The sequence below is a fragment of the Podarcis melisellensis genome (genome assembly GCF_964234715.1).
Source record: "Podarcis melisellensis genome assembly, chromosome: 4".
NCBI lineage: Eukaryota > Metazoa > Chordata > Lepidosauria > Squamata > Lacertidae > Podarcis > Podarcis melisellensis.
This window is the reverse complement of record NC_138531.1, coordinates 41,574,845-41,599,119: the sequence shown is the minus strand read 5'-3', so window position 1 is coordinate 41,599,119 and position 24,275 is coordinate 41,574,845. Positions and strand designations below refer to the sequence as shown.

Here is a 24,275-nt window from a genome sequence, read left to right as displayed (position 1 = left end):
TTGAGCTAAAGCATCTTTAACTTGCCAATGGCTCTCAGCCCTTAAACCGTTGAATACATCGCCTCAGGATTTTCTTAGGTTGCATTCGCACAGCAGTTTATTCCATTGCCCTGATGTTCCCCTAACTTCTATTTCCCATGTTATCTTTGAGCTTTCACACAACATAAAAGCCAATTCTGGAAATCGAGTGGGAACTAGCAGAAGTTCAGCACTCATTTCTGCATTAATTGGTTCCAGAAATAATCCATTTGCAGCCCCATTAACCCAGAAAATCATAGAAGGGGACAAAAATTGAGGTGGTATACTGGCAAACAGTTCTTTCTCACTCTGGATGGGGGTATCGTGGGGACCAGAGGAATGCATGTGAGGATAGGGTTGGAGAGTAGTGATGTTCTCCATTGATGTTTGTTGTTGTGCCTCACCACAACCACCAGTATAAACAGAATATAGCACAACACTGGTAACAAATCCTTAGTTCAATAATGTAACAGGTACTGCAGTGTGAAAGGAACATTAGAAAACAGGACAGAAGTGCTAGGATTAGAATCTGAAAATCTAACACTATATTTCACATACCTTAGTGGAAACCCTTAGTAGGAAGCAATGTATAAATGTAATAAGCTTTAATTCTAAACTAAATCTACACAACCTAGATAAGAGCAATATATTTTTTGAAAAATCAAATTGTTTTGGTCCTCAAAAGTCCCTTTATGTATTTGCAGAGATATTTGCAGTGTCTTCTCTAGAAAAGCTGACACAAATAACAAAGGATACTTGCAAAATGTTTCCATTACCACAGGCAGATCAATACTGAAGAAGCTGTGTCGAGGTACAAAACTGCTGAGACTCACTTTAAAGAATAACAAAAAAGAAAGTTTTACAAGCATACAAAAGTGAAGAACATTTTGGCAGAATACAAACATCTCTCATTTCTGAGCATTCATGACAAATATAGCTTTTGTTCTCCTATACTATTACCAATGTAGTCATACATTAATGAGCTCCATTTTATGAGAACATTAGGCCTAAGCATATGATGTGCTTGTGGCTACTTTACAATTGAGCAATTGTACTTCTTATTATCAAAGACTATAAAGCAAATATTCTTATTTGAAGTACCACAGACGCCATTATGACAGCAGAAAAAGCAGCAACAAACAGGAAATGGATTCCATTCCAACTCAAGTGTTTGGTGTCAGACCTTAACTTCAAGCTAGGAAGAAATGGTAAGGAAGGTAACAGTAGGAAGAGGAATAATCTACATTGTTGAGAGGATTATCCCTGCTCTTTGAGATTTGTTTTTAAGCCCAAAGGTACAAACTTTAAGCATTCAGAGAAATCGGATTAAAAACACCATTTGCTGCCAGAATCAGGGCTTTCTTCTTCTTCTTTTCCTTCTTCTTCTTCTAGATCCCTGCTCCCTCCCAAGGGAGCCCAAGGTGGCAAACAACAAGGCAGCAAAGCAACACAAGTAAATACAAAGTATATAAAAAACATTTTTAAAAGCATTAAGAACAACTAAAAACAATAATGTATTTTTACAGCTAATGATTTCAGCTTTGCCAGGAATAGTATCTTTCAGCCTGGGTGAATTGTTTTAAAATGCCCCCTGAAATTAATAACGAGGGAGACAGACGCCCCTCACCAGAGAGAGCATTCCACAAGTAAAGAACCACCACCAAGAAGGCCCTGTCGTGGGTAAAGATATTAGTTTAAATAAATGACAGCAAGTTAACCTGTGGAAATCAAATGGAAGTGTGATGTGGGCATATCTAAAGATCTGGTAGCAATATTTTCAGATACCTGAACCATACCACCTACCTAGGCCCAATTATCTGTTTATGCATCCCCAAGTATAAAATTGATTGTTTGAATCAACAGGTATGAAGGGCATGCTTACAAAAGAAAGCCCATTTTCTTTAAAGTTTAGAGAACTTTAAATCTTGTCCATGTTGCCACATCTAAGTTTTTTTAAACACATGAAGCAGGGGCTTGGGCTAGATGACTCTTGAGGTCCTTCCAATAACTTCATTTACTGCAACTACTCAAGGGCAGGAAGGAAGAGTGGAGTGCAGTTTTGAGTCTGACTCAGAAAACAGCCTCAAGCGCCATCGACATATCACACAGATAAAGCACTGCTAAAGGTGGGGGGATGGCTGAATTCATTGGAAGCTACACCAGCAACTTGCCAACAAATTTCCTGTGAAGTTTAGTTACTCACATGCTCAGCTTTGTTTATAATCTCCCCGCAAAACCATACCAACCTGTATACTGGAGATGCAGTGGGTGCCCAACAAACAGCATATCCATCTGAGGTGGATGTTTCACTCGGATAAGCCGAGTTTGGTTTTCCAGAGAAGGCGTCACACACAAACTTGGAACAAACTCCCTCCGGCAATCCGTATTGGTTCGGCAAAGTTGGCTGGCCTCAATAGCTTTCCGTGCTGGCAGACAGGCATACTGGACCTGGGATGTTAGATAAACATGCAGGTAGAGACTATAACAGTGCTTGCTGGATCAGGCCAATGGCCCATCTAGTCCAGCATCCTGTTCTCACAGTGGCCAACCAGATGCCTGTGGGAAACCAGGGAGCAGGATTTGACTACAAGAGCCCTCTCCCCTCTCCTGTGACTTCCAGCAACAGCTGTTCAGAAGCATTGCTGCCTGTGACCATGGAGGCAGAGAGCACAGCCATCATAACTAGTTAGTAGCAATTGATAGCCTTCTCCTGCATGAATCTGTGCAATCTTTTTCCAAACCCACACAAGTTTGTGGCAATCACTGCATTCTGTGGGAGTTAAGTTCCATAGTTTTAACTACGTGCTGTGTGAAGAATTGCTTTTATATGTTCTGAATCTTCCAACATTCAGCTAATTGGATGTCCATGAGTTCTAACGTTATGAGAGAGAGAAAAGCTTTTTTCCTATCCACTTTCTCTCTGCCATGTGTAATTTTATAAACTTGACTATCATGTCGCCTCTTTCCTTTTCTCTAAAGTGAAAAGTCCCAAATGTTGCAACTTTTCCCCATAAGGGAGTCACTTCATGTGCACATTCACAAGCACTTTTCACTGCATGTGTCTTCTTCAAACACAAAGCTGGACTTCAGGGAATGGCTGTGAACCAGTTATTCTAGTTTTGACATGCACATCCCTTTTATCACCACTTGCTCCAAGCTACAGCCCCATAGGCATACATGATCTTCTTGACATTGCTTATTAAAATAATTTATGAACTATCTTTCGTTTTAAAAAGAAATGCCGAGGCAGTTTAGAAACACACATACACAAACTCCCAGCAACAAAATATTACAAAGTTAAAAATACTGATCAGAGTAACCAGGCCAAGTAAAACCAGGTAAAACAGGTATTTTCCATTGTTGGCAGAAACATACAACAGTTAGAGCCTGCCAGATCTTCACAAGGAATTGTTCTGGAAAGTAATTATCACCGTGGAGAAAGTAATCACTCTACAACACTCTAAGTATGGGCATGGCAGGCTGTGAGGTGGTTAATAGGACTTCTTTTGCAGGCCACAGCTGCTCTACTGGACCATATGGAAGAAGGCTTTCCCTCTAGAAACCTGGCCACAAGCTGCTTAGGACCTCCAAAACCAGTAAGGTAAAGGTAAAGGGACCCGTGACCGTTAGGTCCAGTCGTGGACGACTCTGGGGTTGCGGTGCTCATCTCGCTTTACTGGCCGAGGGAGCCGGTGTACAGCTTCCGGGTCATGTGGCCAGCATGACTAAGCCGCTTCTGGCAAACCAGAGCAGCGCACGGAAATGGCGTTTACCTTCCCGCCACAGGGGTACCTATTTATCTACTTGCACTTTGACATGCTTTCGAACTGCTAGGTGGGCAGGAGCTGGGACTGAGCAACGGGAGCTCACCCTGTCACAGGGATTCAAACCGGTGACCTTCTGATCGGCAGGCTCTAGGCTCTGTGGTTTAGACCACAGCACCACCCGTCCCCTCAAAACCAGTACCCACCCTTAAATTTAGTTAAATGGCTGCCAGTTTAGCTCTCTTAGCTCAGGCCTTAAACGTGTGTGTCAGGAGGTCACTGTAATTTGTTTGCATGTAGGAAAGGATTCAAATGGTTATGTAAACAGAAGAAGCATGACTGCTCAACTTCCTTATTTCTGTTTCTCAAGTACACAGATTGTGTTATGAGGATAATATGTTTGCAACTGGATTAATATGCCAAGTTCAGTTTAAGAGCCCAACTCCAACGTTTCAAAACAAACCTTGTGGTGCCTGTCAACCATATATATTGATGTTTGGATCTGGCAGTTTGCACAGCTAACTTACCGACTGACCGTTTAAGTTATTACTGTATGAAAAGCAGACGTCTGTGAGGCTGTTGTTGCTACAACATTCAACAGTGCCGTCAAGTCTTTTAAAACCTAAAGAGAAACACGACTCATTATTAGATTTTCAGAAATCACAGCTTCCTAGATTTGTGCTCCCGGGTGAAAGAAACAAAAGACTCAACGGCCACCATATCCTTCAGAGAGGGCACAGTTCCCTGTGATGGCTTCATGCTTTAGTGAGAAATGTTGTCATCAAATAATGGTGGAGCTATTTCTCCCATATACTTTTGTGAAGGTTTTTTTGAACAGAAAAGAACACAGTTCAATTGGAACATCTAGATCCGGCATAGGTAAACTCCGGACCGCCAGATGTTTGGAACTACAATTCCCATCATCTCCGACCATTGGTCCTGTTAGCTAGGGATGATGGAAATTTTAGTCCCAAACATCTGGAGGGCCGGAGTTTTCCTATGCATGATCTAGATACTGTCAAGGGTACTCAAACCAAGTTTGGGGGATCATGCTGAATAAACCCACTTGAGCTCTCTCTTTGAAGCTCTATCTGTAGTCTAAAGTATTCAGCTGAATTAGTACTGATGCATACAAGAGCCTTTGGTTCTGTTATTCTGAGCAAGGGCAAAGGATCTGTAAATGGTTATAACCAGAACCCTTACAAAATTATAGTTACTAAGGGTTATTAGCAAACACACATGGACAGACAAGTTGGCTGAAAACCAACCTATTTTTGCAAGAAAGTTGCAGGTATAGCCATAGCTAAATTGAATTACATTTATCATTGCAAATTAAATAGACATATGATGTTGGTAACAGAACTGCCTGCTGCGTATTTTTACATGCACCAGCTACAAAATATTTAAACCCCAAAGGCTCTATTTATTTAGATTCATGTTTTATGCTGATCTTTTTTTGGCCTGAGGAGAATCTCAAAGCTATTTATAACAGTAGCATAATGAAAAACTGTCATTAACATTTATACATTTTTCACCACAGACATAAAAATATATAAATCCTAGGAACTCAAGGAGCCAACTTGTGGATACAGGACAAGAGATGGGTGGAGATGGGGAACACCCTCTTGTCATTTTCTAACTGCCACGATGCTACATCAGAAAAGAAAAAGAAGTGATGGAGATCTTGGATAACTAATAAGTAGTGAAATGTTATTTTGTGCAGTGTAAGTATACTTAGCCTCATAGCCCAAAGTTATAAGATGCTCCTGCTAAGACAGATTAAAGGGCGAAATTTGTGCCACCACAAATTGTGTTCACCCACTTAGATGGACTTCAACATCACTGCTGTTTTGAGAATATGAATGCACAGATGAGGGGTGTAAAGAGCCCAGAAATAGCCCTTTGTGAAGTATCCTATCAGCTACTTAGGAAGCCTATGAATTTAGAAACAGCTCTACAAGGCCAAATCCTTATGCTGCAGTAGTAATGTCCCAATGTTGAGCAGGACAAAGGGAGATGCATCTGCCCCATTTGCCAAGGTTAGGCTGCTCTTCCAGTTGTCAGGGTGCAGACTACGGTTTGCGCTGCAGAAACCAAAACCACATGACTGGGTTACTCATCTATTTGTTATCTGGCTTTGATCCATCTTAAGCAGGCAACCACAGAAAGAATGTACTAGGCAGGCAAGATAGATGCACAGGCATTTGTTTAGATACTTAAATATTTCCAAATCCAATTTTCAATAGAACCTGGTGGCTAACAAATTCAACATCACAATAGTATTAAAATATATAACTATCCCCATTCCAGCCCTGATCACAAAATTAAAATATTACCATAAACCCCAAAACCCTAATACAAATTCCAAGATAGCCATCAGAACTAAAGCGTCAGATATAACAGGGGGGAAATGGCCAAAGGCCTTGTTTTTACCATCCTTAAAATGACTAATAATAACAACCAACAACATAGAAACGACTATACCTCTAGATGGGTAGCTTAGCTGTTGTAACACTGATGTCTTTATGCAATAGCCTGTTTGTGGCTTCAGAGAGATCTTTCCCAGGCAGGAATTCCAGTCCTCCACACTATGAACTGAGCAGTCTTGCAGACTGGTGACAAGGTCACCAACAAAAATCCCTCTGGGCCCATTAGCAGGAGAATCCTAAGTGCAATAAAATATTAAGGTGTAAAACCTGTATGCACCCTTGTCCCAAATAGTGCCTGGATCTCTCCGTCTCTTGCCATTCTTCCAAAATACAGAAGGAGTAACATCTCTGATGGGAAGGGGAACAAAGAATATTTCCTAAAAACATAGTTCTAAAACTGGACTATGGCTGTGCGCAGACCACAGTCAATACACACTTTGGATTTCATGAATTGCTATCATACAAGACATGATGAAAAATTAAAAGTTTTGGCAAAAGTTGAGACAGTGCAATCGATGAATCTCAGTTAGCCAAGTGCCTTAATGTGAAAATGTCCATTCCAGGGTTCATTTTGTTGCCATCTGTCTCCAAAAGGACCCAAAGAAACCCACCTTAACAACCTCCTGCCTTCCAGAAGAAGCCCAGCAACTTTCTAAAGTGCTGTATCAACAATAAACTTATTAAAATTAGGCCAAGGACAAATTTCCTTGTGACGGTGACTGCACTGGAATGTATATGTATCTATGTCTGTCTGGGAGCTTCTTTTTCAGGCCCTTTGCTTCAAGTATGATTACTTCTGATTTATTATAGCTCAGCTGGTAGAGCATGAGACTCTTAATCTCACAGTCGTGGGTTTGAGCCCCACGTTGGGCAAAAGATTCCCGCATTGCAGGGCATTGGACTAGATGACCCTTATGATCCTTTCCAACGCCACGATTCTATGATTATCTCCCAATCTTTATTGTTTCATTACATGAATGCACCACCCTGCGCCATCAATGGGCCCCTGCCCATCCCAGTATGCAAGGTCAATTTGGCCAGAGGCAGTCTCACTACGCTTTCTACTACTAGTCCACAGTCTTTGCATCAGGACTTATAATTAGTGGTGCTACAAATTTTCTAAGGAAGCTCCAGTGGCAACAGCATATCCATTCTGGCTCTAGGACAAGGAGCACTTTGAATGGGTCAATTAACATGGAAAATTTAGCAATTAGTACCATATTATGGAACAGGGATGAGCAATTTCACCCAGCCCCAGGGCTCCATGAAGCAGCAGCAGCAAAAAATCAAGTTTCCTAGCACAAACACTTTTGGGGAGGAGTGAAAGAACTGCAGGGCTTGACTTAATAGATTACACTGGTCAACAACAAATTTGTTGTCTGCGTTTTTTCAGTTTATTTAGGACGAATCTGATGTGCTGAATCCAAAAATCACATTGGTTTTGCTCAATCAGGTCAAGTTTTTGAGTTATGGCCACATGTCGTTTTTTTACATTTTTGTTCACATGTATGCTTGTGTGGAGCATTTTAGAAGAAGTTGGTGGGGGTAAAATGCCATGTCGAATAATTGTTTTAATTGGAAATGATTATTTTAATGACAAGAAGTATTCAGGTCCGATAGTTCTGGGTGATTATGTCGAAAAGGGATCAGTATGAAGTCAAAAAACCTCAAAATCTTCCATAAATTGGTGCGGCAAAGCATAAAGTTGGGGGATCAAAACTAAGTTAATCCTGATCTTCAATCAGCACGTCGCCCTGTAGCTCATTGTGATGAAATTTCAGTGCCTATCTTCGGAAAACCTCCTGACATTGGTGACGAAGATGCCTCCAGTGTTGAAGGACATGAAGAAGAAGTGGTTCTTGAAGATGATGCTCAACATCCATTTTCCCAAAAGGAGTTGAATGATCTAGTTCATGACCTCAGCTTCTCAAAGGACTCTGCCGAACTGTTGGCATCCAGATTGAAGGAAAAAAACCTCCTCTTTGACAGTGCTCGCACCAGCTTCTTCCGCAACAGGCATCAAGAGTACCTCCGTTTTTTCTTGGAAGAGAAGGACTTGGTGTACTGTGCAGATATTGCGCAACTTCTGCTCAAGCTTGGAGTGCCACATTACGAACCCAAAGATTGGAGACTGTTCATTGACAGCAGCAAGTGATCACTGAAATGTGTTCTGCTACACAACGGCAACCAGTTTGCCTCTATACCCCTGGCTCACTCAAGTACACTGAAGGAGAATTATGGAGCGGTGAAGTATGTGCTGGAGAAAATTGGTTATGATCAGCATAAGTGGTTTATTTGTGTTGACCTGAAGATGGTGAACTTTTTGTTGGGACAACAGTCTGGCTTCACCAAGTACCCATCTTTTCTGTGCATGTGGGATAGTAGAGACCGTGCTCAGCATTACACGAAGAAGGACTGGCCTGTGCGGGAGGAATTGGTGCCTTGCAAAGAAAGGAACGTCATTAACGACCCTCTGGTGGACAGAGACAGAATACTCTTCCCACCGCTGCACATCAAGCTTGGCTTAATCAAGCAGTTCACCAAGGCTCTGGACAAGGATGGTGACTGCTTCACTTACTTGTGCCAGGCTTTTCCAGGATTGACCATGGAGAAGTTGAAAGCTAGCATCTTTGACGGTCCTCAGATCCATCAGCTCATCAGAGATCCAGAGTTCGGAAATTCAATGAACGAAGTGGAACTGGAAGCCTGAAAGGCATTTGTTCTGGTAGTGAAGAACTTTCTTGGCAACAATAAGGCCAGAAACTACGCAGAACATGTCAACAACATGATGACATGAAATGAAAGAGATGACATCAGGACATGAAAGAGATGGAGACCAGGTATCAGGGTCGCTGGGACGCAGTCATGATGGCTGACTACTGTTGGACTCTGAAGAGAGACCTCCCTGCCGCTGAGCATTCCAGGAGTTCCAAGAAACGGAAGTTCAAGCCCTGAAGTTTGAAAAATGGTGAAGCAACATGCACTTTACATGTACGTACCTTTATCAATGCCCGCCATTCAGTTTACAGTAAACCTGACCTGATGGAGAGAAACGGATGCCATTTTCTGATTCAGCAGTGCAAAAATACCCTAAATCAGTTGTAGAAATCTAGACAACATTCAAAGAGTAAAAAATTGTTGCCCAGTGTTATGGAGGACCCTTTCTAAACCCTGAGTTATTCATGGCTCTTACCTCTGTGAGTTCCGTGACGAGTGCCCCAGCACCAGTGTAATAAAATGGGAAAAGAATAGCTGGCAGGAAGAAGAGGACCACAAGACTTGCAACTCCAAGAACAAAATTATGCCAGACTCCTATAAAAACAGAAGGAGCGTATGTGTTAAGAAAGAAAACCCACACTGGCTACCGATGCAACGAGCAGATGAAACAGAATCTTAATTTATTAGAACTGGCTTCTAAATTTACGACAGTGACAAACTGTTAAGTGGAGAAGAATAAGCCATCCTAGTTATACGTCAAGACGGAAGGTTTTAAAATTAAGATCTCAAAGACAAAGGCAACACAATCCAAACCCCACTTACGTGGGGGTAATCTCCATTGAGTGCAATAGGGATAAAGTCTGGGTAGATGTGGTTAAGACTGCGCTGTAATGTGCCAGCCCTGACTAAGGCTGTACCTGGCAGAACTTCCAAGGCAAACGCCGCATCACTCTTAATAAACAATGGACAAAGCAGCAGCGCACAAGACTAAATAATGAATGGGAACCAATCCAGCCTCAAACACAAAGGGGCCATTGCTGCAATGACGATAGGTGGGGTCTGTGAAAGGGATCCCAAAGGCAAGATTGAAGTCTGAATGAATACTGAACAGACCTAAGTCAACCTTTGAAAAGCGGTCACATGATTCACAGTATGTCAGCAGAACACTGTTCATAAGGATAGCAAGGACTCGCAATAAAGAGTACGCTTTCATAGCTTTTGGGTGCCATAGCTAGTTCCTTCAGACTCAACTGATCCAGCCACACAAGAGCACAAATACGGAAGGGTCACATGTTGCTAGACCACCCTGCACACTAATATTTGGACATAAGAGTCTGTTTAAGAGCTGGATTTGTGTAGCAGCCAAGAGTGTGAGCCAGAAGACTATTGGTTCAACTCTCGCCTCACCCAAGTCACAAATTTTTAGCCTGAGTCCCCATCTGTAATTGAAGAGGGCAACACTATCCTACTTTACAAGATAGTCCATGTAAGTGAGAATTAATATATACATATTACTGCAAAAAAATGAAAACAGATATAAGTAATTTATCACTACAGTGGTACCTCGGGTTAAGTACTTAATTCGTTCCGGAGGTCCGTACTAAACCTGAAACTGTTCTTAACCTGAAGTACCACTTTAACTAATGGGGCCTCCTGCTGCTGCTGCGCCACCGGAGCACGATTTCTGTTCTCATCCTGAAGCAAAGTTCTTAACCTGAAGCACTATTTCTAGGTTAGTGGAGTCTGTAACCTGAAGCGTATGTAACCCAAGGTACCGCTGCATTACCAGTTTCAACTGGGCTTGCTTTCAAGTAACTGTGCCAAAATTGCCGTAGCAGAAGTTATATAGAAGCAGTAAGGCTCTACATCAGAGGTGACTAACTTGTGGCCGGCAGGTGTTGCTGGGCTGCAACTCCCATCAGCTCAAGCCAGCACAGCCAATTTTAAGGGATGACGGGAGTTGTGGCCCAAAACATTTACCACCATTCATTTAAAAAAAAAACAACCCAGAGAGGTTTACAACAATTATGCACAAAGGTATGCAATAAAAACCAAATTAAAAAGTTAAAATCAGAAATTAGCTACTATGGAAAGATACATTCTTAATCTCCTGACAGAAAAGAAAAGTTTCAACAGGGAAGTTGGCACAGAAGGCACCTGCCGAATCTCTATTGGCAGAGTATTCCACAGGACTGGGACATTAACACTAAAGTTTCAGTTTAATGTTATTGTCAAATGAGCCTTGACAGCTCAGGACATGACTAATGACGCTCCTGCAGATGATCTGAAAAGCCAGGGGTTAGCCATCCTGGCTGTATGCGGGGTGGGGTGGAGAGATTGCTCAGTAATTTCTTTTTGCAAATATAGCTCTGCAAAAGAAAAGAAAAAAGCCTTTATGAAGGGGCAAGTCCCCACATCATCACCCCACACCCTGGACGTGAATTGTGAACTGTCAACACAGCCAAACCCACATACCACTTTGGCATGTCTTTCTTTTTCGTAGAACATTTTGCCTGACCGGAGGTGTAATTCTTATTTCACATTTCAACCAACAAGTTATTGCAGAAGCCAAAAGTAATTAAACCTGATGACAGATGCTTGCTATGAATGTGTTTTTACATCATCCTTGCACTTCAATCCCAGTTTTCATTTCTTCGGATTTCCTTGAGGCTTTGAGTTGCCATGAAGAAAGTAAAACAAACCAGCCTGTTTATAATCGTGTAGCTAAGGGTTTTTCTACATTTCCATTACTAGCTGGCTTTAATAATAATATTCTTCTCCTTAGAGTGTTTTAAATCACATCTGGCTTAAAACTAAATTGGCACATAAATTTAGCCAGAAAGCTAATCCTCTTGCTCGTAAGCAAAATATCCATGAATGCTCAAATTAAATGGGTGATTGAGCCATCTTATTTTCCATTTGAAGCCATCCCAACACACAATTTTTGCTCTTAACAGTCTATTTCAATTAGCAAGACAGATTGTATTCCACTATACATCTGCCTGCTTTTCTTAAACAACAACCCATTGCTGGCATGATTGTTCTTGTAGTTCTAAGATGCATGTGTTGTTGACAACTCCAGTACCTTCGATTACAGACCCCGGTGTATTAAGCTTGAAGGAGTGTGAGTACACAGCCCAGTCTAGAGATTTATGAGCCCTGAGATCTAGATTTAGTTCCAGCCTCTGCCCACCAAACAGATAATCAGTGGGAGAGAAGAAAGAAAAAACTAGATTTATTTTCAGCCCACCTGGGAGAAGATGGAAGGAACCTGATCAGCACAGCAAGTTACTGCTACGTAGGATCCCCTGATTCACTGTGGAAGTGAGGGCAGGGAAGCTATATATAGACACATTGCCAATTTGTGGCAGCTTGCATACTCACAGAAAATACTATCTACATCAGATATTTAGGGCTACAGCTTCCAACATGCTAGAGAATTTGCAGGGCACCTGGTTAGGGAATGCTGTTAGATTAGGCCAGACTCATTGCTTGGCAACACAAACCTCTACATCTCTGCTCAAGATATTTTTCACATCTTTTTTTTCTTTTTCTTTTTTTAATGCAGTTGAGTTGCCCGCATTTGGGGAAATCACAGGGGGCAGCACACCTGCAGTGCAATGGATGAGCCTCACCCTGGGAAAACCTCCTTCATGATCAGGTAAGTATTATCTTTGCACACCTCAGCTCCAAAAGGCTTTGAACAGCTCCAAGGCTATAGGCTTATGGGATAACTAAACAACTCATCCTCCCATGCTCTACCAGGCACTTCCAGATTCCATCTGCAACACCGAAATGTTATAAGGAACACACAGCACAATTTATGTTATACGTTAACAAAAGGGAAAGTTATTTTACCTGCACAAAATATTCTCAGCTGCTGGATTGGGGAAATGAGTTGCAAGTGGGTGGTGAACAGATCAACAAACGCCCCCGGATAAACAATAAATATAAAGATTCCAAATCCGTTGAATCGAACCTGCTCTCTAAAAGAAACGGGAATAAAACAAATTTGCAACACTGAATCAATTATTTGTTAAAAAATATTTGTATACTGCCTGTCAGTCAAGGTTTTTCAGGCGGTGTACAGTCATAAGAAATACAAACAAATATGCAATTATGATTAAAATTAGAAAACAATCAGTAGCCAGATAAACATAAAAACCATAAAGGTAAGCAAAAAGCCCAGGAAAACAAAAAGGTCGTCAGCATACATCAAAATTGTAATAGTTGATGCATTCTGGGAGAGCTGGAGGTGATTCCAGAGTATGGGTGCCACCACTAAATAGGCTCTCTTCCTGGTTGTTGCCATCTGGACACCTGCAAGATGTGGCACATCTTGATTGCAGTGACCCTACAAGTCTCTATGGGAGAAAGTGTTCTCTCAGGTAAACTGGCCCTGAATGCTATAGGGCCTTGTAAGGTAATATTAACAGCTTGAGCCTGGTCCAGTAGTGCTGTGGTCTGAGGGTTGGACTAGAACTTGGGAGAGCAGGGTTCAAATCCTAACTCTGCCATCAAGCTCACTGGATAACATTGGGCCAGTCACAGTCATTCAGCCTAGCCTAACTCACAGGGTTATTGTGAGGGAAAAAATGTGTGCCACCTTGAGTTCCCTGGAGGAAAGGTGGGATAGAAACATACCAAATAAATTAATAGGCAACCTTCCAGTCCTTACAACAGCCCTGCAGGGTACGTTAGTATTATAATGTTGTACATGAGAAAGTGCAGCTTGCCTAGCAATCTCAAGGCAGAGACAAGTGTTGAACAAGAGACTTCACAGCTCAGTCTCTGCACCAGCTCTCTGGACAGAGGGTGGATTTTAAGAGAGAAAGGTGGAACAACAACTTTAAATGGTTCAATTAGGTAAACGGGATGGCAGAAAGAATAAGGAGACTCCTAAGAACCTGGGAGTTAAAAGGTGTGATTGAAGGAGATTAATGAAGGAAGGAGATGATTCATTACTCTGGGCCAGATCCCCTTTTATTAATAGCAGAAGCAATCCCTGGCCTATCAGGCTCACAGCAGGTGCTGAAAGCTGAAAAAGAGAACAGCCAGAAGCTGGCTCTGCAGAGTTTGGGCTGCCATCTTTCCCTGCAGCTGTCCACACAATGACTGGTCTTCTTTCCAATTTACCTCATAAAGCTTCAGGGCCTACTAGGAGCAACTGGGGTTAACCTTACTGAAGGCTTTACACAAGTGTCCCAAGGATGTTTGGGAAAAGGAAGCTTGTGGATATCCACCTCTGAAACTAATTTCAAAGACTGCAGTTCTCCGTCACCTCATCCCCTTGCCGAATCTCATTTCGGATGAGGGGAGGTTAAGTATATGCTCACTATAAGCTCACATGGTATCATATTCACACGTAATTAAATCCTCCAGAAACGTTTCTCATCACAAAGTTAAGAAAAAAGTGGATTGCATTACCGGATAGCTGCCACCCCGTGGCCAACTTCATGTATGACGCCGCTGATAAGGATAGCTGTGAAGAAATAGGACAGCTGGCTGATGGGAAGATTTACACCAGGCACCTGTTTTCACAAGACACAAGAAGATACAGGATAGCAAGCAAGGCAAAGACAGGCCCTTATGTCCCACCTTCCTCTTCAAGGAGCTCAGGGAAGCTTATGTGCAAGTTACCCCACTTTTATCCTCACAAAAATCCTGTGAGGTAGGTTATATGGATATATGGTGGGGATAGGACTCAATGTCACTAACTCCAGCCCAGGGCTCCCTGTCCCAATTCCTTAACTTTATCCATTATACCACACTGGTTCTCGTGCTACATAACTGGCTCTGTCTATGTGGAAACTACAGGAAGCCTATAATAATAAACATCCAAGCATTCTCCAGTTAGTTCCTTACCCTAAAACATAATTGTGCCATTCCGAATTTCAAGCCTGCAGAGAAGACTGGGCCCAACAAAATCTACTGCTTTGGCCTACCAGCAAACCTCACAGTGGTTGTTTGAGGCTTGCCGAAAGGATGGTGCTCTCCATCATTTCTGAGCAGGCCTCTCTCATAAAACAGCAAGAATGTGCTTTTCCTCAAGCCAAGTGGTAACTCCACAAGACCACAGAAAATCATGTTTCGTCTGTGAAACATGTCCTGGTAGAAGGCATAGTCGTAAAAAATGTAGCTCCTATTTTGTCATTCAGCATTCATTGTTGTGTTGCATACTTGTTGTGATGGCAAATAAGACAACATATGGAGTATATCCTTAATTCCCATGTCTTAGTAACTCCACAAGCAACCCTACAGTTCTATACATATCTACCCAGAGGTAAGCCCCACTGGGCTGAATGGCACTTATGCTCATATAGGTACATATAAGGTGGCATTTACATAAATAAGAATGTACATAAATTATCTGAAAGGGATGCATTTGGACACATAAAGGTAGGGCCTTTACATCAGCTACTCCAAAATTGTGGTACGGTCCTCTCCAGAGGTGCTCAGCTTTGCATCATTGCTAGTACCTTTAATTATTTTTTTAAAGGATTGCCCTTGTTGAATAAAGTGCTCCCCACTCTGGACTGCTATTCTTAATTTTGTGTTTGATTCACATTGTATTTTCAGCTATTATAAGCCACCTTGGCAAGCTGATCTAGAAACAGTTTTAAGTAAAATTATATATGTATTTTAAAATGCTAGGTTTGGAGATACCCTCTATTGAAAAGGAGATGCCTTCTTTGGAGGTATTGGTTTAAGATTACAGCCCAATGCTTAAATTGTAAGTAGAGCAATAAAACTCACCACAACTTGCAGCATCTGATCATTCTGGCCGGCAGGCGCTTCGCTTAGCATCTGAGAGAGTGTCTGCATCAGTGTCTTCCCGAGGAGAATAACAGAACCAAACATAGCAGCTATGCCAAAAAACATTCCCGCACTAAACCTGAAATGAAGGCAGAAATGCTGTCATAATATAATCTCAGTAGTGGACTCCTAAACTGTGATGATTTGTTGCTTTGTTGGAACTGCCCAAAGACCAATGAGAGCACACTAGTGGGAACTGAAGCCCTGCTGCCATCCTCAACATCAGATGCCAAGACCAATTTGGCAAACCCAACCAGTACATTCATTATTTAGCCACAGGGGTGTGGAATCTTCCTAGCCCAAAGGTCGCATTTCCCTTCTGGGCAAGCTTTTGGGGTGCAGGGTTAGAGTGGACAGAACAACACACGTGAAGTTTTACCGTTCTACACTAATCTAGTTTCTTCACACTCTCTAGCCTCCATCTAGACAAGCAAGAAGCATTATCAGAGTACCAGAACACATTCCAGCCAAGCAAAAACACTCCAGAAAGATGTAAAGCAGAGCTTGTGATGTAAAACAGAGCTCAGAAAGGTGTGTGTCCCAAAGACCAGATAGAGGGACTTGCAGGAGTGCATTTTGCCCCCCCCCCCCCGGGCCTGAAGTGTACCATCCCATTTTACAGGGCAACTGCCTTATCACTCCTAAGTCTTCAATACCAGTAGCATGCATCTATTGCATGTGAAACAAGTCACATACACACATAAAAAGGCTATTCAAGTCTAAAACAAAAGGCTATTCTATTTAGCTATAAAATATTGTGTAAGCAATCAGTCTCAGAATGGTAACTGTTTTTACTAGCAGGATACAAAAGAATTTCCAGTAATTGTCTCACTAAAGCCTGAATTATAGTTCTAAAACAATACCATAGATAAAGAAGTCTGGGCTTCCATCTTCCCCAATTGTAAAACAGGCGGTTGAAGAGCGCTGTCTGCCATCGCATGTGAAACGGAGAGATGGTTAGACCATAGTATGTGAGCCAGTCTTCGTAAGATGTCTTCAGGGAGGAAGATGACTGTAACAGAAGGAAAAAAACAGTGAGACATAGAAGGTATTTCACAGGAGTATTTCAGGCATCTCTATTGCACCCTTCACATTTTATTTTGTGCTGATTTGTCCCCCCCCACTGTCCATGTTGCATTTGCTAGCTCTGTTTGTACTCTCCCACTCCAAGGATGGGCTGTTCTTTAGGTCAGGTAAAAACAAACAGCAGTTACAGCTGTATACCCTTAGAGCTTATGGACAGACACAGCTGTACAATTTTACACATCATTAGCTTTAGTCTAACATACGTTGAACCTAAGCCAATGTGGCGGTGTGGGGAGTCACACACAAATATAAATATAGTGTCACACACCTCATCTATGAAACTCACTTCCATAATTAAAATTAAAGACATAAATTTTCAAAAAGACAAGACACACTTCTTAAAAGATAGAAAAATCAATAACTGCTAGAGTCCAAGAGTGAACAGCAAATCACAGAATCATTTACTAGAAAGTGCTACTGGTATCACTTATTTTATTTATCTATTACATATATGTATTACATATTTATCTATCTATTACATATTTATCTATTACATATATGTATCACATAGGGACGCGGGTGGCGCTGTGGGTTAAAGCCTCAGCGCCTAGGGCTTGCCGATCGAAAGGTCGGCGGTTCGAATCCCCGCGGCGGGGTGCGCTCCCGCTGCTCGGTCCCAGCGCCTGCCAACCTAGCAGTTCGAAAGCACCCTCGGGTGCAAGTAGATAAATAGGGACCGCTTTCTAGCGGGAAGGTAAATGGCGTTTCCGTGTGCAGCTCTGGCTCGCCAGAGCAGCGATGTCACGCTGGCCACGTGACCCGGAAGTGTCTTCGGACAGCGCTGGCCCCTGGCCTCTTGAGTGAGATGGGCGCACAACCCCAGAGTCTGGCAAGACTGGCCCGTACGGGCAGGGGTACCTTTACTTTACCTTTATCACATTGTCTTTCAAGGAGTTCATCTTCACAACAACCCTGCGCAGTAAATTAGGCTGAGAGCTTAGTGACTGGCTAAGGTCACCCAGTAAGCTTCATGGTTGGATAGGGATTTGAACTCTGGTCTCCCAGGTCATAGTCCGGCACGCTAACCATTATACCACACTGGCTCTCATGCTCTGTGTGTATACCATCCTATGCAGACATGGAGTACAACATCTGTCTCCCTCTACCTACACACCTAAATCCTCAACATGCATAGGAATCTGTGTGGTCTGTACACTACAAACAAAACAAAATCCAGTGTATATAAACTATGGATAGGCCCCTGTGCAGCTCCGCTTCCTGTGCACAATGGGCGTAAACCATAGCTGTCAAGGTTTCCCTTTTTTTAAGGGAAATTCCCTTATTTCGAGTAGGATTCCTCGCAAGAAATGGGAAAAGTTGACAGCTATGGCATAAACAGGGAGCTTGGATACAGACTCCCGACTCCGTGTGAAGAGAGGCATGGTGGGTAAAAATGCAAAAGCACGGTGAACCGCGATTTCATCTGAAGGAAAAGGAGCGTATCCCAAGACTTGAACAATCAGTCTTATTTCTCTTGTGCCTCTATAAGCTGCAAGACAGGCAAGCACTGAACAGGAAAGGCACTGGACAGCTGCACCTGCTGACTTTCTGCCTGGCCTTCTTGCAGCAGTTAAGGGCTCTGTCGCGGAAGAAATGGGGAAAATCACTCCTATATTCGTACATCGCCTTTCATTTCAGCAACTCCCGCATTACACGCCCCCTGGTGACGGAGCGTTTGCACGGAGACATTCGAGTGTGTGCGTGCAAAATCTAGACTTTAGATTATGGGAAGGAAGGCGTATTGCAATCGTTCGGGATGCCATTATAGTCCTATATTTGCACCATCCATACACTTTCCTCTTTCTCTAGCCTTAAGCAAGTTAAGTATCGTTCTACAGTTCCCATAAAAATCCCTTCTGTAGCAACCGAGGCTGGGCAAGCGCCCCTCTCACCTTCAGTGCGGTGTCGGCCAGGTATACGGCACACCAGCCCCCCAGCACGCAAACCACCACCGGCATCGGGATCATGTCAGCAGCAGAAACGACACGAAACCAGCAAAACGAGCCAAGCAAAAAAATTAATCCCTTTACACTCCGGAACAAAGCGTCACACGGAACCACCGCGCACCAAGCACATTTCTTGAGCAGGAGGCTTCCGGATGCAGCACCCGGAAAACACGTGCCGCGTGCTGAGCATCACATTCCCCTCCTAAGCACGTCTATCAACACTTCGGGTTCCCATTTGCAAGTGGTGGAATTCTCCCTGCGCGAGGGAAGTATGACTAATATACAGTACTTTATATAAAACTAAAAGCAAACTTCCTTCGGGTGCAGCACTTTGCGATAATAGCGCTCTCCTTAAAAAAATAAAAATAAAAGAGTCAACAAAATCTATATAAAGATTGATTGTTCTGTTCTTTTCTTTGCCCTGTTCATACGTTTTGGGATTTTCCCCGGTGGGGCTCTTGAGTTTAAAAGCCGCGTGACGAAAGTAAACTAACAAAGACCAAGGAACAAATCGTCGACTTTTTGTTGCCTCCTCGCCCAGACTATTACAAGCTATGCCTAGATCTATACTGGAGAGTGGACTTAAGGAGCTTGCATACTTTCCGAGTGTGTCACAGGCAGAAATGCAGCAGGAATAACCGCTCCATTGTCAAAATATAGCGGCGAGGAGGCTAAACCTGTTAAATTTCTACCTGCTGGGCATTTAATCATCATCATCATCACCCTCAAACTGTGGTGTCAAATAAGCAAAAAAGGGTTTTGCTAGGAGATGATTAGATAAATATTTAAAATCTACAGGTCTAAGGCACATAAATTATTAAAAGGGGGAGCATTTGTCATCTTTAGATAGGCTGATTTTTTATTTTTGCCTGTCGGGACTCGTCGGGGGGCATTTTAAAAGCACAGCAGCTGTCAGACAAAGACAAAAAAACAGTTACTGACTCCTAGCGTGTTTTCTGTTTCTTTAAGATTGGACTCCACGAACCCGAAGTGCAGGTTCCAAACTAACATTTTACCCGGCTGTTACCCCGGAAACAAAGAGACGGCGCCCTCTTACTCGAGCGCGTGCGCGTGCCTGCATCATGTTGCGAATTGAGAAATGAATTTGCGGTGGGAGGAAAAGGGAATTAATTATCCATCTGATTTACAATAAAAGAAAGTAACGTTGCTGATTATTATTCTTTTAAGGAAGCACTTCTTTCAAATTTAGCGCTTCCTAGGAATGCCGGAGGTGCGGGGCTCTCCTGAACACGTTCATTTTTAAAGTTCAGTAACTTGCCCACGTCAATCAAAAGCAGGGCATCCAATAAAGCCCCGTCTTTTGCGTCCGCCCACCGTTGAACCTGATTTGGCTAGAGGCGGAGCAGCCCGGTTCATTTTCCTGCGCGCTGATTGGTACAGTGTCGGGCCAACCAACAGCTACCCCGATTGCTGTTTCCAAGGGATCCTGGGAATCGTAGTTTTGTGACGGTGTCGAAAATGTGGGAGTAGGCTAGGACCTTGGAACTATATTTCCCAAGAGAAGCCCTGGCGCTCTAGCATATGAGGCCCGGGATTGCTACCCATATGCAACATAACGTTAAAACATGTTTAGTTGGGATAAAGGCCTGCTTTGAACCAGCCTGGTGCAGTGGCTGTGGGGCTGGGCTAGACAAGAATTCCTTGCTCAAATGCCTACTCAGTCATGAAACTTACGGTGTCGCCTCCGACACTTGTTAAATAAACTGATAATGCTGTGTTGGGTGAAGGTGCTCCCTGTGTTTAGGATTTCAGCCTTGCAGCGCTGCTCTATGCATATTTACCCAGGAGCAAGATTCTATGGGACTTGCTTCCAGGTAAATGGACACAGGTTTGCAGCTTCAGCCTTCTGTTTATAAACTACATCCCAGCACGTCACATGCACGTTACCTACCTTATCGTCCCAATAGTGGATTTATGGTCCGTGGGGTGCTGTGCACAGCTCTTTGGGGTGCTCCTGTTCCTTCACCTAATTAAACAAGATTTTGTCAAAATGAGATGATGTTAACCCTGTTTCTGCCTTTGTACTGTGCTCCCCTTACCTCCCCAAACAATTTGGGATCTAGCCCTGCTGTGGGCCAGGCAGGAAGAAAGGGTAGTGATCATGATGCCTCTGAACTGAGTGCTTCCCACCTCCAGCCCCCCTCCCCCCCAAAAAACTACAATTGGATTAATCAGGAAAAAGCGTTGTAGAATGGCCTGCTTCCCCCATCCTCAGCATCTTCCAAAAATCAAAAGAGGTTGCAACCATCCTACTTTTTCCTCTCCTCTCTAATATTTTCCCACAGCAGCTGCCCAGGTAAACTCTTCCTTCAGCAATTAAGGAGAGGAGTTAGCATCATAGACAGCTGGAGTTGAAAGTGGATGGGCCCTTTCAACTCCACAAGTGCTCTGTGTTGCAGAGTTAGAAGAAACATTATTATAGGCCCTTTGCCTCTGTCAGGTTGGTGACCCACATTTAGGTTGCCTGCACGTTATGCTTCATAACTTTCTGTCTAGAAGAGCAAAAGACTTACTTAAAAAAAAAGAAAGCTAAGTGACTTTTGGCTCTGCTGGCATAGGCCCTGGTACAATTTCTACAATTTCACCATTATAAATGTGGCCTTGTTAGGACCTCAGGAATTCCCATTGCCTGGTGACCAAACATCTCGATTTTCATTCACAGCTGTGACTTCACTGATAGACTAAAAACTAAAAAACAAAACCTGACAGGCAGGAGCAGTCAGGCTGACTTGTTTAACAGAAATGACTTAAAAGGGTACCTGTCCATTATACTTCATAACTTTCTTTCCAGAAATGCTACACACTTTTTTTTCTATTGAAAGCTCAGAGTCTGCCACCCCTCTTCAGGGCCACCAATGAAGGTCTTCACAGGAATCCTTTTGGAAACCTCTGCCCTAATGGACCTAGGTCCATTGACTTTAATCAGGGAGTAGGAGAAATGAAGAGTAGAAACAAAGCAACAAACTAAAATACTAGGATTCAACTATGGCAGTTCATTATTTTCATGTTTCAAATGTATCCTCACAGTTAACAATGTGTACTAATAATTTGTGGGGGTCCTCAATAACACGGGGGCCTAATTGTACGCAAACTGCATATACAGTGCTACCTCGGGTTACATACGCTTCAGGTTAAAGACTCCGCTAACCCAGAAATAGTACCTCGGGTTAAGAACTCTGCTTCAGGATGAGAACAGAAATTGTGCTCTGGCAGGGCGGCGGCAGCGGGAGGCCCCATTAGCTAAAGTGGTGCTTCAGGTTAAGAACAGTTTCAGGTTAAGAGCGGACCTCCGGAACAAATTAAGTACTTAACCTGAGGTACCACTGTACCTGTAAATCTGGCACTGATATCTCCTGTTTTCTGCAGAGCCTGAGCTGAAGATTTGCACTCCCAGAAACACATTGCCATATTTTCATATGCAAAGTGGTATCTTAAATCCTATAAAAGGTGTGTTTCTTAAGAACCAACTTTTGCTTCTTTACAAATTGACATAACCAGAGTGTATCAAAGCATATGCTGAATGCTGAGACAGACTCAGAGGTGAGAGTGGGGGTAGGGGAGATAAAAACAAATGTCAAGTTACACAATTTAGGCTGTAATCCCACACCTGACTAAAATTTATTTAATTGTTCGGAATCACAAAACTGAAGTTCGTGAGCTGTATGCAGTGTGAAAATAGGCTTTGAAAGAAGATAATTTTTATTAAAAATATATGGAGTTCAATATCCACACCATGGATATTACCAGTGCTTTTTTTAAAAAAGGAAGGAAGGAAGAAAAGAAAGTGTGGTACTCACCATGAAGTTGTTACAGTAAGTGCCACACTTTTAACGTGGGTGTGGGTGTGACAGTACTGCGTACCCTTGAGTACCCCCAGAAAAGAAACACTGGATATTACCTGCACATAATGTTTCTTTGTCTGTATATTAAAATGTGATGATGATGATATAGAGTTTATTGTAATAAAAATTCACAAAAGTCTCACAAGACAAACTTGTAGTTGTGTTATGTAACAACAGACCAAAACGAAGTGCTTTGTTTGTTCACCAGAGTTAGTATGGACACAACAAACAACTACTGATGTTGCATCTGTTGACCTTTTCAATCAACTGCTAAAATTTATATAACACCATGATTGCCTTGATTGATAGACCAGAATTTTGTGTCCTGCAGCAGGAACATTTGAGAGATTAAATGGCTGAAGAGGACAGCTATTTCCTGTTTATCTCCCAGCATTTGGTACTCAGTGACGCACTGCCTGAAAACACATAGATTCCTTTCCACTACTGTAGTTGATATCTATTGATACACATCTTCTCTGTGAGTTTGACAAATCCTTTATAAATGTAGCATAGGCAGAACAGAACCACAGGAACTCATATGCTGCTTCTTTACCTTACAACAGTCAGTCCACATTCCTTTAACTTTTATCCACAGACCTAAGACTCACATACCTTCAAAGCTTCAAGATCTCCAGAGAGTATGGGGTCTTTAAACAGAAAGGATGAGGATGATAAATGTAACTGATTAGAGGTCTACCTGCAATTGTTGCTGTGCTCTGTTTTATACACTTTTGTTGAAGTATTACATTTTGGATTCACCCCATTGCCTACACTCTAAGCATTAGAAAATATTGTAATATCCATCCAGCCGCCATGGCCTCAGCTCATCCATTAGGAGCAAGCTCTATGTGCTGTTCCAGTGGCATTCTGCCAAGAACAATGTTCTCAGCTTGGAGGTCACCTCAGAAAGAGGATGACTAGAACATTTTGCAACAACTGGACCCTGTAAGTAAAAAAAAATTCAAATGTGCAGCTAGACCTGGTTCTTTGGACTTCTGGAATATCACTGCTCAAGGTTACCAAAGGATATGTTTCTTTTTTCCCATTTCCCTTTTTAGTAATTTAATAAATGTATTTGTTTTGTTACATCTCTGTGCGAGTGGGGAAATATTTACCAAGGCAAATAAATTGGGGGCCCAAATTTCTTAGATTGAGACTTGAATCAGTAGACAAAACACAAAAATGGTAATCACTGAACATTGGACTCAGCCCTTAGTGCAACAGAACAGTTATACTAGCAAACAGCTATTTTGAAATATCACTGAAAATGCCCCTGCATAACTGGTCTCTAACTTTGTGGTCACCAAACCACATTTGAGTAGCTTGAGGACAACTTTGCATGAAAACCAAAAGGAAGTGTTGCATGTCTTTCTTGCTCTCTGCCTTAAATAGTTTGGGAACTTATGCTACTCTTTAGGTCCTACCAACAGCAAAATCTGTTTGTTTTTAAATAAAAACAATCCTAAATTCAACATTGAGAAAGTGAGAGCAAAATATGTCCTGACGGTGAGTTTGCTAACACTTTCCTGCTTGACACTTGAGCCCCGATTTTAGCCATGAGGGAATGAAGTTACAGGATGAATCCGACTCTATATTTAGGAAGAACAACTGTAAGCTATGACAGGAATTCTCTTT

The 24,275-nt window shown here is 42.5% G+C and overlaps 1 protein-coding gene across 4 annotated transcripts in view; it reads right to left on the bottom strand.

Moving 5' to 3' along the window:
• MBTPS2 (membrane bound transcription factor peptidase, site 2) overlaps positions 1–24,275 on the bottom strand; it is a 32,519-nt gene that overhangs the window by 3,011 nt on the left and 5,233 nt on the right. Inside the window, exons 2-11 of one of the 4 annotated variants that reach the window (XM_081909210.1) lie at positions 20,690–20,764; positions 16,609–16,757; positions 15,686–15,824; positions 14,357–14,460; positions 12,788–12,915; positions 9,405–9,523; positions 6,267–6,447; positions 4,310–4,404; positions 2,265–2,466; positions 775–850 (exon numbers count right to left, since the gene is read on the bottom strand). In XM_081909210.1, the coding sequence (XP_081765336.1) occupies positions 775–850; positions 2,265–2,466; positions 4,310–4,404; positions 6,267–6,447; positions 9,405–9,523; positions 12,788–12,915; positions 14,357–14,460; positions 15,686–15,824; positions 16,609–16,685 (1,121 nt within the window). In that variant the 5' untranslated portion in view covers positions 16,686–16,757; positions 20,690–20,764. Of the gene's footprint in view, positions 1–774; positions 851–2,264; positions 2,467–4,309; positions 4,405–6,266; positions 6,448–9,404; positions 9,524–12,787; positions 12,916–14,356; positions 14,461–15,685; positions 15,825–16,608; positions 16,758–18,368; positions 18,473–18,723; positions 19,130–20,689; positions 20,765–24,275 lie in introns of those variants that run through there. The other 3 variants (XM_081909208.1, XM_081909209.1, XM_081909207.1) reach the window with 3 other exon arrangements.